Source organism: Rhinoraja longicauda, chromosome 4 (genome assembly GCF_053455715.1).
Source record: "Rhinoraja longicauda isolate Sanriku21f chromosome 4, sRhiLon1.1, whole genome shotgun sequence".
NCBI classification, from domain to species: Eukaryota; Metazoa; Chordata; class Chondrichthyes; order Rajiformes; family Arhynchobatidae; genus Rhinoraja; species Rhinoraja longicauda.
In genome coordinates, this window is record NC_135956.1 from 71804010 (window position 1) to 71816606 (window position 12597).

General features: G+C 41.5%; 1 protein-coding gene across 5 annotated transcripts in view; it reads left to right on the forward strand.

Annotated features, from left to right (window-relative positions):
* Positions 1-12597, forward strand: part of vps13b (vacuolar protein sorting 13 homolog B) — a 752723-nt gene that overhangs the window by 453388 nt on the left and 286738 nt on the right. For all 5 annotated transcript variants that reach the window (XR_013547184.1, XM_078398050.1, XM_078398047.1 and 2 more), the window contains exon 24: positions 3565-3785. Coding sequence is in view for 4 of the 5 variants with exons in the window: in XM_078398050.1 (XP_078254176.1) it covers positions 3565-3785 (221 nt within the window). In the remaining variant the exon portion in view is untranslated. The remainder of the gene's footprint in view (positions 1-3564; positions 3786-12597) is intronic.

Consider the following 12597-nt stretch of genomic DNA (forward strand, 5'->3'; position numbering starts at 1 on the left):
TCTATCCCTCCAAGCCTGTCCTATCCATGTATCCGTCTAAATGTTTCTTAACATTGTGAAAGTACCTGCCTCCAACACCTCCTCCGGCAGCTCGTTCCATACACCCACCACCCTTTGTGTAAAAAAAAGTTACCCTGCAGGTTCCTATTAAATCTTTCCCCTCTTAGCTTAAACCCATGTCCTTTGATTCTCAATTTCCCTATTCTGGGCAAGAGACATGGAAACGTTAGACCATTCATTTGATAGGAAACATAGAAATGCTCATTTTTAAATGGTGAAAGGCTGAAAGGCGTTCGGAGGCACCTGGCTATACCTGCACGCAAATCATTGAAAGGAAACATGTGAGTAATTAGAAAGTAAATCACTTGTTGGCTTTCATTGCAAGAGGATTTGAGTGCAAGGGCGTTACCAAAACGATGTTGTGTCCTGGTGAGACCGTATCTGGAATATTACGTGTAAGTCTGGTCTCCCTAACTGTAGATTAGTGTAATGGTGTCACTCATATTATGTGTCATGCTTTTGTAGTTACGCCCCTTTAGCTTTTGAGTGACCACTGCTTGTGTGGTTCGGGTTAGTGTAAGTGGAATGTGCAGGCGTGAGGTCGTGCCTGCTATGTAGTTAATAAAGTCTTTGGATCATTATCCAGGTGTAAGGCTTCTGTTATTATACGGTCAGCACAACACTAACCAAGGAAGAGTTGCTGGGCCAGTAGAAGCAGAGCAATGATGGTTCACCAGATCGAATCCTGGCATGAGATGTTTGTTTAGTTTAGTTCAGATACACTGCACGGAAACAAGCGCTTCAGCCCACCGAGTCCACGCCGACCATCGATCACCCGTTCACACTAGTTCTACTTTACCCGATTTTTGTAATCCCTACACACCAGCAGCAATTAACAGAGGCAAATTAACGTACAAACCCGCATGTCTTTGGGGTGTGGAGGAAACTGGATCGCCTGGAGGAAACCCACAGGCTCACAGGGAGAAAGTGGCCTTATAAGGCATTTATATGGCACTGGTCAGTATTTGCAGTATTTTTAGCAATTTTGGGCCATATATCTGTGGGAGGATGTGCTGGTGTTGGAGAGGATCCAGAGGAGGTTTACGAAAATGATACCAGAAATGATTGGGTTAACACATGATGAGCGTTTGATGGCACTGGACCAGTACTCGCTGGAGTTTAGAAGGATGATGGGGAACCTCATAGAAACTTACCATACAGTGAAAGGCATGGATAGAGTGAATGTAGAGAGGATATTTCTACCAGAGAGAAAGTTTAGGACCAGAGGCGATAGCGTCAGAATAAAACGAGGTAACTTTCGGAAGATGAAGAGGAATTTATTGAGTCAGTGGGTGGTGAACCTGTGGAATTCATTGCCACAGAGGGCTGTGGAGGCCAATATGGATATTTTTAAGGCAGAGATTGATAGATTCTTGATTGGTATGGGTGTCAGGGGTTATGGGAGAAAGCAGGAGGGTGGGGTTGAGAGGGAAAGATAACTCAGCCATGATTGAATTGTAAAGTAGGCTTGACATCTGCTCCTATCGCGTATGAATGTGCAAACTCCACACAGACAGCATCCGAGGTCAAGATTGTGCCGGGGTCACAGGCGCTGTGAGGCAGCAGCTCGACCAATTGTATCGGGAGAGACTAAATAGTTTCTAGCATCTGCAGCTTCCTGTTCACCCTGTATTGATGTCTTTGGAATTCTCTTCCCCAGAGAACCTTGGAGGCAGAGTTATTAAATATATTCAAGGCAGAGGTTGATAGACGTTAGAACTGCAAGGAAGTCCAAATCACCTATTTTCTATATTTCTATGTTTCTATGTCAAAACCAAGAATGGATCAGCCAAGATCTTAATGTATTGGTCTACCTCTGTTCCTTTTTCTTTTGTGCTTAAACATGCCAAATTTAAAATAGTACTTTTTTTTTTCCTTTTCACTTTTTCCTTTCATCTAATCTTTCATTCCTTCTGTTTCATTTTCTGTCCTTTTCCTCCCCTCATTCTTTTCCCACCCTTTAAATGTAATCTTATAATCCCAGGGACCTATGACCAATGTGGCAATGTTATCAGTTCAGACAGTAAATTAGAATGCAAAAAGATGTAAAATTAAGGTTAAGATCAGTTCAATTACTTCTGTTAAAAGTGGTTAATAACGTTCCCTTAGTTTAATCAAAACATTTTAATTATTCATTGTTCAAAGATTGCCATTTATTTACTCAGAACCTCAGAGCAGGCATAGATCATTCTTGCTTTGAAATTAAATTAGATCATGGTTGATCTGTATCTCAACTCCATGCCTTAACGTTCCTTCATAGGTTGGTGAATTGATCTCAGTCCTGGAGATTTCAGTTGCCAACCCACATTGTCCATGTAGACACAAGGAACTGGAATCTTGCGTAGAACACAAAGTGTTGGAGAAACTCATCGGGTCAGGCAGCTGCTCTGGAGGACATAAATAGGTGACACTTCGGGTGGGGACCCTTCTTCAGACTTGACACACATTGTCCATGCCAACTTCAGTGCTTTTTATTGAGATGATGCTCACTGAACAGTGAACAGAAGTTGGGTGCCTTGAAATTATTCCTGCTAATTCCTTCTTTCATTTTTCAACCTCATTGGGGGAGAAAAACCGTACTGGTGATGTAGGGTCACAGTATTCAGGTGACGTTTTGCTTTATTCTGCAGTATTCTGGCTGACTTTTCCCTTTATGGATGGATCTGCAAAGACGGAGATCAGATCTACTTGTTTTTATTGAGCCTGAAGTTCAAAGTTGTTTCTGCATGGATCGACGATTCAATAATTCAATTCAATGATACTTTCTTCAATGACTCAACGATACTTTATTGTCACCTGTACCTAGGTTCAATGAAATGCTTTGTTTTGCATACAACCCGGTAAAATCATGCAGCAGACCTCACCGAGGCCGTACACTAGTGTCGCCACGTCTGACAAAGTTACAAAAGTTCACTGAACATTCCTATCTGCTGCCTGCAGCCCCCCACCACCGCCGAGTCTCCCCTTCGTTCTTCGGTCTCCATCACTCTCATTCTTGCCAAAGTGTTGGGAGCTATTAAGGTTCTGATTCTTCTTCCTGATTACTTTTATTTTACTGTTGCAGTGCCTTTGAATATTACTCATTACTTTTTAAAGTGCCTTTGAATATTACTCTATATAAATCTTAGTTGTTAGTCCTTTCATAACCTTGACTTGCGTGTCTCCTTGATTTCCTCTCACCATATGATCCTTTGCAAACCTAACAGGGCTCCATTAGCTCCAGAGCTCTTTGCATTTTTTTTTTCGTTCAGCGCTCACTATTGTTGCTTCAGTTGTTCTGCTTCCATCCATTAAATTGTTTTAATATCTGTGACTCTGCCTTGGAACTTTTCCCATTCCCTTGAAAAGGAATCGCAAATCGGATTTTCTTTGCTTACTTCCTTGTCTCCTTGTGCCACCCAAGCCTTCAAGTGCTCCATGGTCATGTTTCAGCTGCCATGCGATGAAATGTTCTGTAGGTACCTGAAGTAAAAGGTCAACATTTTTTTTCTTGTCATTCCCTAGGTGACGCTTTCCCCTGGACCATCAGTCTCAGCCAGTTCAGTGTGTATACCTTGCTCGGCCAGTTGAAGACCTGTAACCTGGTGGAACCCTTGGGCTGCACCTCAACCCTGGCTGTCACTTCGCACAAGATGCAAGCCTGCGGCTCTGAGACCAGGCATTCCTTTGTCGTCTGTCTGCACGTGGACCTGGAGTCCCTGGAAGTGAAATGCTCAAACCCCCAGGTTGGTGTTGAGGCAGCTAATTGATTTATTGCGGGGAAAAATAAGAAATGACTGACATTAAGTTAATTTGTCCTGTACTTTATAGGAGAATCCTTATTCCATTAAACAATCTTAACTTTCTTTTGAGTTTGGTAACCAAGATCGGGGAGAAAGATTAGTTTACTGCTTTGATGTGCTCTCATTTTTTTGTAATTTAGACTTATCCAAAAAAAAATGTAGTGACTTCAGTCTAAAGTGCATCTTAAAACTCATGGAGTAAAATGAGTTACAGATGTGCTATTTTGAAAGGTATTATGTAGCAGAATTAATGTGCAGCAGCTTTGAAAGTGTCCACTGGAGCTGCATGTTCCAGGGTTTATCATAACTTCACGCAATATGTTTATAGATGTGCGGCTGTAACATTAAAGAGATTTCAGTTTTAAATAACGTGGGCTTAAGTCCGTATTAATCGAACGTATTCCATAAACGTATTCATATTCGTATTCGAACGGGCCACAGTTTAAGAATAAGGGGCAGGCCATTTAGAACGGAGATGAGGACAAACTTTTTCAGTCAGAGAGTTGTGAATCTGTGGAATTCTCTGCCTCAGAAGGCAGTGCAGGCCAATTCTCTGAATGCATTCAAGAGAGAGCTAGATAGAGCTCTTGAGGATAGCGGAGTCAGGGAGTATGGGGAGAAGGCAGGAACAGGGTACTGATTGAGAATGACCAGCCATGATCACATTGAATGGCGGTGCTGGCTCGAAGGGCCGAATGGCCTACTACTGCACCTATTGTCGGAATCTTCTGCCAAATCTGACTTTTATTGTTGTGTAGAAAGGAACTGCAGATGCTGGTTTATACTGATGGTGGACACAAAGTGCTGGAGTAAATCAGCTGAGCAGGCAGCATCACTGCCTGTCCAAGGCTGCCTGTCCCACTGAGTTATTCCAGTATTTTGTGTCTATCTTCTGACTTTTATTGTTATTTTGTTATCATGGGGAAAAAAAACCGCTGAACATTGATTTTAATTAACTTTGAGGGCTGTGGAGTAGTATCTCGGTTGCTGCCACAAAAAAAATGTTTACTGATATCTTCTTTGAAGCTGTACCCTAGTTAGGTGGAATATAGTGCAGAATTATTTTGTTTGTTGTAATTTGCTCTGGAAAGGAGATTTAAAGTTATCAGCTGGATAGGTACAATACAGGTGAGCAGTTTTCTCACTATCATACTCTTCCCATTGGATGCAATGGTAATGTAATTAAATTGAATTGTTTTTACTTTTTCATCTTTTCATTTATTCAGATTTATTTACTCCCGCGTCATAATGGTGCAGCGGTATATTCGCTGCTTCATAGCGCCAGAGACCTGACTATGGGTGCTGTCTGTACGGAGCTTATATGTTCTTGGTGAACACAGACAGTCACCAAAGAAGCAAATCTGTTTCAATGAGAGTTAGCATCCAATGCACTTTATTCTTTTGCAGTCTTGAAATTCACAAATTTCTGAGAGTTGGACTATTTTAGAAGCAGAAGAGCAAATAAAAAGGAATATGTGAATAAGCGCACAATACCTTTGCAGCTACCTTGCGGCATTAATTTCCCGACTTTTTTTTTCACATGGGAAACATACCAACTTTAAATGCCAATTTTCCGTCTATTTTCATTAGGCTGAATGCAGCGATAATGCTGTTCCCAGACCCTGGTGACCACAATGCTACGATTGACTGAGATTGATTTTATGCACGTAATTTATGTGCATCTATCTTCAACTTGCTTTTTTTTTTAATCCCCGAAGAAGTTGCCTTGGTGATTTTGGGAGAGGTTGCTGAAGTCTGATCATGTTTTGATCCCTCCACTTTAAATTCAGACCGTTTACTAAGTAAATTATTTTGTTTGCATTACAATAGGCTGGAAGCCCAATAATACACCTCACCTTTGCTCCAAATCATTGGCTAAGTGTTGTCTCTAGACGTTCTAATTAGTGTTGTTCTAAAGTTCTGAATCTAAAATAAAGTAATCCAGTTGTAAATAGTTGTCCTCGATGGACCAGCTGAACTTAAGCGATTTTTAATGCATTTTATTTGCTGGCAAGACATTACTCCATTCTTTAATGGAGATGTTTAGCTTAGACATACAGCGCGGAAACAGGCCCTTCGGCCGACCGAGTCCGCGCCGACCAGCGATCCCCACACACTAACACTACGCACTAGGGACAATTTACATTTATACCAAGCCAATTAGCCTACAAACCTGTACGTCTTTGGAGTGTGGGAGGAAGCTGGAGCTTCCCGGAGAAGACACATGCAGGTCACGGGAAGAACGTACAAACTTCGTACAGAAAGCACCCGTAGTCAGGATTGAACCTGGGTCTCTGACGCTGTAAGGCAACAACTCCACCCTTGCGCCACCGTGCCACACCATGTCTTGAGGGCATTACAGTCCAGGAGGTGCTGAATGTCCTAAGCATATGAAGGTAGATAAATCTCCCGGTCTGATCAGATATAACTGAGGACATGGTAGAGAAGAAATTGCAGGCACCCTGGCTGAGAAATATGAATCATCATCAATCATGGGTGTGGTGCCAGAATCTGGATGGTGGCTAATGTTGTGCCTCTAGTTACAAAGGTCTGCAAGGAAAAGCCTGGTTAGACTAGTGAGCTTAGCACCTGTGGCAGGCAAATTACCGGAGAGGATACTGAGTGTTAAAATATATATGTACATGGATAGACAGGGCTGATTAGGGACAGTCAACATGGAATTGCAGGTGGGAGATCGTGTCTTATGAATATGATTGATTTTTTTGAAGAAGTAACCAAAACGGTTGTTGTGGGCAAAACCATAGACTTTGTCGATATGGATTCCAGCAAGGCATTTGATAAGGTTCTGCATTGGAAGGCTAGATCGCATGGAATCCAAAGAGGGCTAGGAGGCTGGATGGAGAACTGGCTTCATGGAAGGAAGCAGAGGGTGATAGTGGAAGGTTGTTTTTTTGGATTGGAGGTCTGTGATTCGTGGTGTACCTCGAGGATCGGTGCTGGGCTATTGCTGTTTGTGGTGTATATCGATGATTTGGATGAGAATGTAGAAGGCATGATCAGTAAGTTTGCAAATGACACTACAGTGGGTGGTATTGTATCAAAAATTACAGCAGGGTCTTGATCAGTTGGGCAAGTGATTTGTGGAGTAGTTAATAGAGTTTAATGCAGATAAGTGCGAGGTGTTGCATTTTGGGAAGTCAAACCAGGGCAGGAACTTCACAATGGCAGGGCTCTGGGGAGTGTTGTACAGCAGAAGGATCTAGGAGTGCAAGTACGTAGTTCCTTGAAAATGGTGTCAAAATTGGATTAAATGATTCAATGATACTTTATTGTCACATGTGCGTAGGTACAGAAACATTCTTTGTTTTGTATATAATGCACAAAGTACACAAAGAGTCACCATGTTTCTGGTGCTGACCTACAACCTACAAAAAAAAGGGTGGTCAAGAAGCATTTCGGTACATTGGCCTTCATCAGTCAGGGTATTGAATATAGAATCTGGACCGATGTGAGCCCACATTTGGAGCATTTCAGTTTTGGTCATCCTGCTATAGGAAGGATGTTGTTACAGTGGCCGGAGTGCAGGGAAGATTTACGAGGCGGTTGCCAGGGCTTGAGGGCCTGAGCAGGCTTGACTTTATTCCTTGGAGGGCAGGAGGCTGGGAGGTGATCTTATAGAGGTGTACAAGATCATGAGGTGAACAGATTGGATGAATACACAAATACACAGACTTTTACTCGTAGTAGTGGAATCAAGAACCAGAGGACATTGGTTTAAGGTGAGAGAGGAAAGATTTATAAGGAACCTGAGCGGCAAACTTTCGTCACATTGAAGGTGGTGGGGAACAAACTGCCAGAGGAGGTAGTTGAGGCAGGCACTATAACAACAGTTAATAGACATTTGGACAGGTAAATGAGTAGGAAAGGTTTAGAGGGATAAGGTCCAAAAGAGGGCAGGTGGGACTTTTGTAGGTGGAGCATGTATGCTATATAACTGTATTACTCTACTCAGTCACATATTCCAAAATGCCGCAGACGGCTGTGGAGGCCAAGTCAATGGATATTTTTTAAGGTGGAGATTGACAGATTCTTGATTAGTAAGGGTGTCAGAGGTTATGGGGAGAAGGCAGGAGAGAGGGGTTGAAAGGGAAAGATAGATCAGCAATGATTGAATAGTGGAGTGGACTTGATGGGCCAAATGGCCTAATTCTGCTCCTAAAACGTATGAACATGAAATTGTTAAATAGTGTTATTCATAACACGTACCATTTATGTGCAGTCCCACAGATATCTGGAATTATTCAGGCAGTGGCAGAATATGTTAGGAATTTCCCTTACTTATTATTTTTCCTTCATTTTATGAACAACACCAAACTGATTCAAAATTTGGATGATGGCCTTGGGTGTTGAGCTCATTTCCTGGATAATTAAATGCATGGGTGAAAAGAAAAATAGTTCTGTAATTTCTAAATATTCACTAATGGTTGCGTTTTAAAATAACATGTAGTCGGAATTAAATGTTTGGGGTTTTCGAATTGCTTCACAATATTGTCCAGTTATACTGAGCTTGCGGTCCCATTCCATTTAAAATACTTCAGGTGAATTATGAGGTGTTTTATTTATTCTTTGTTAATTTTTGGATGAATGGAATGTCTTAGTCTGTAAAATAACCTTTGATCACAAATATCTTATAGAAAAGGAAGGAGCCCTTTCACCCCCATTTAATAAGTGCTAGCTCTGTGCACAAACAATCCTACGAGTCCCACTCTGGGACCCACCCCCTGTAAACCTATTGTCGTTTTTTCTTTCATGTAGTTATCTAGATTCCCTTCGGATTACAACAATTGAAAATATATTCTCGGCTTCCCCTGGCAATACTTTCCAGATTCTAACCATGTTTGCATAAAGGTTTTCCACGAGTGAGTTTTGGTCCTTTTCCCAGAGCTGCCGTTCCATGAACATTGGTTCCTGACCATCCCACCAACGGGAATCATTTCTCTGTATCAGATATTTAGATAGATAGACATCAAACAATTTGTAAAAGAACATTGAAGTCTTTATCGATTTATACTTACCGCCCTCACCCTCTTCTTGGCATTACTCTACAGTAGGATATTATGGGGAAATGTGTTCACTTAACCCCGAAGAAGGGTCCTGACCCGATACGTCACCTATCCATTTTTCAGCAGAGATGCTGCCTGATCCGCTGAGTCACCCCAGAATTCTTCGTCTACATTTGGTATAAACCAATAGCTGCAGTTCATTTTTATTACATTTTTACTCAAAAACCTTTGCAGCTTTTTGAAGTGTAGTTTATTTTCTTCCTCAACTCCTAAGGCCTGAAGCCATCACTAGTAGGCTGCCCCTGTCTGCTGTTGATGAACGTGGCAGGAAACCGGAGCACCCAGAAAAATCCCACAAGCGGTCCGTACAGACTCTGTACAGACAGCACCCATAGTCAGAATCAAACCCGGCCTCTGGCACTGTAAGGCAGCAACTCTGCCGCTCCGCTATTGTTCCGCCCATTGCTTTAAAATGAAAATGTTTGTAATATTTCTTTGAAGACCGATGTTTCAGATATCAAAATTTCTCAAAAGCAGTTCAGGGAAGTTCTACTGGACGAATATTTGGAATGTGTGGGTGGTTTTACAAGCAACAATCGAACAGAATAGTTTAAAAGAACGAGAGATGATTTGATTGAAATATATAATATTCCCCCATGACCTTGTCAGACTGAATGTGGAAAGGATGTTTTCTCCTGTGGGAGTATTGAGAATGGGGGGTCACTGTTTAAAACTAAGGATCACCTATGTAAGACAGAAATGACATGACTTTTTTTTTCCCCAGAAGGTTTCTTTCTGTAAGTCTTTGAAACTACTGTCCTTAAATGGGGGTGAAAGCGGAGGCTTTGAATATTTTTAAGACCGTGGTGGATTATGAAAAGAGGTATAAAGTAATTGGGATAGGCAGGAATGTGTTGTTGAGGTTACAATCACATCAGCTCGATCCTTTTAATGGTGGAGCTGGTTTGAACTGCTGCGTGGCCCACTCCTGCTTTTAATTTGTATCCTCGTATATTCAATCCAAACGAACTAGATTTAATGAAAGGAAGGGAATAATTAGGTAAGAAATTGCACCACAGAAAAGGCGAGGCATCAAAGACTGTGGAAAGGTAACAAATTCTGTTTTGTTCGTGCTATATCAATTTCACACCCACAGCTTAATAAACAACCAAAATATGGAACTTTCATACACATCCCACAATGCCAAACTACGTTATTAAAGTTCTATTTATATAAATGGAATCAAATGTTGGGAACAGAGCAATATGCAAATTCCAGTATATCATGATACTAGTAATAGAAAACAAATTTCTACTCACATGTAAGAGGAAGGGATGTTTTAGCTCCCTGGTCCTGTTTTATTATTCAGTGACATCATGCCCTTTATGTGACCTACTTTCTCCTCATGATCTCAGTACTTTACTGAAAACGAAAAAATCAACTTCAGATTTCAATTGACCAATTTGTCTCGCATTAGTTATTGTTTGCAAAACAATTCCAAGTTTCTACTACCTTTGCCGTAGTTCCTTAAACTTGACTGCTTAAAGTTCTGATTTAAATTTTTATACTTTGTTACATGTTCTCACTATTCAAAGCATTTCTACCTTTCATCAGTTTCATTTAATATTTTGATTACTTCCATGAAATCACTAAGGTTTTATGTTGATTATGTAGGTATGGATCAAGGTTGCCAACTATCTCACTCCCAAATACAGGACAAGGTGACGACACTGCACCGCGCCCCACTTGACCTCCCCCAGCCAGCGGCCACGTGCTCCCGCTCCACCAATGGCGGCCGCCTGGGCTGGGAGACAGGTTGCTACGCAACCTCCGTTAGGCGAACACACTCGGCCCTGCTCCCCGAACACACTCCATTAGCCTACAGCGGCCCGCGGGCCTAATACAGGACAAGGGCAGTCCCGTATGGGACAAACCAATTTAGCCCAAAATACGGGATGTCCCGACCAATAAGGGACAGTTGGCAACCCTAGTATGGATTGATTAGAGAAGATACATATTCCAAAAACAGAGCATAGATGATAGAACACAGTGGGCGGCATGGTGGCATAGCGGTAGAGTTGCAGCCTTACAGCGAATGCAGCACTGGAGACTCGGGTTCAATCCTGACTATGGTTGCTGTCTGTACGGAGTTTTACGTTCTCCCTGTGACCTGCGTGGGTTTTCTCCGAGATTTTGGGTTTCCTCCCACACTCCAAAGACGTACAGGTTTGTGGGTTAATTGGCCTGGTAAATGTAAAAATTGTCCCTAGTGTGTAGGATCGTGTTAATGTGCAGGGAATCGCTGGTCGGCATGGACCCGGTGGGCTGAAGGGCCTGTTTCCACGCTGTATCTCTAAACTTAAACTAAATTAAACTAAACAGGCCCTCTGTTAATAAGGCAAAGGTGTATGAATTTGAAGACAAGTCAGAAGGGGAAAATAATTCAATCTGACATGCATGGTCACAATCATTTTTATATTTCAAGGACAGTGGTTAGAATAGTGTTTGAGGCAGTTTGTGAAAGAACATTTTTTAGATTGTGTGAAGCATTAATTCAATCAAGACTTTTGTTTTGAGGTGGTTTGCATATGAATCCTTTTAATTGGCAACAGATTTTTGTGGCAGTTGTAATTTGAGAGAGTTATTTTCAGAATACATTTAGTATTATTATTCTTTTGATGGCATAACTTCAATTTTTTTTTAAACTTTCATCGTGACATGTAAGCTATGAGATTATTCTTCACTGCAGTTGTTTTGCGTTTACACATTTTCCAGGACACCATATCTGTCCTTTGAGTACACTGCAACTCAACTGGAAACTTAATCTGTTACCAAAACTTCAGACTGCAATAGTGCCTGGAATGCCCTGTCAGAAATGGCAGTGGAGGCAGATAAGATAGAAGCATTTAAGAGGCTTTTAGAGAGGCACTTGGATATGCAAGTAATGGCGGGATATGGATTATGTGCAGGCAGATGAGATCAGTTTAGCCTGGCATCCTGTTTGGTGCAGACCTTGTGGGCTGAAGGGCCTGTTCCTGTATTGATATACTATCTTGTATATGTTCAAAATATTTCGCAAAACAGTCCATTTATACAGACATCACCATGCATTGTATATATATGCAAAATATCTTTACATAAAATTTAAGATTGTCTTTAAAAATTAATCAGCGGCTGCAGCTACAGTTTACAATCTATTTTCAATATAACATACAGGAACTAACATGTATTTTTCTTTCACCTGGCTGTAGACGCTTTAACAAATTTAAATCTTTTATTGCTTTAATATCTATGATAGATGGGCATCAGCAATGAGCTGGTGAATATCTTCAGGCCCCAAATGAAGGACAAAGATGACACTCAAAGGTATTTTTGTCACTGACATTGTTTCCAAAGTCAGCAATGATTTTTCCATAAAAAGACACAAAGTGCTGAAGTAACTTAGCAGGTCAGGCAGCATCTCTCGAGATGATGGATAAGTCCTTCTTCAAACTGATTGCAGTAGGGGGTGAGAATCCTGGAAGATCAGTCCGAAGAAGGGTCTCGATCCAAAACTTCACTTATCCAGGTTCTCCAGAGATGCTAGATGCTGGTTCATACCAAAGATAGACATAAAGTGTTGGAGCAACTCAGTGGGTCAGGCAGCATCTCTAGAGAAAAAGGATGGGTGACGTTTCAAGTTGGGAGCCTTCTTCAGATTGAAAGTTGAGTATGGGGGTTTGAAGAACTGG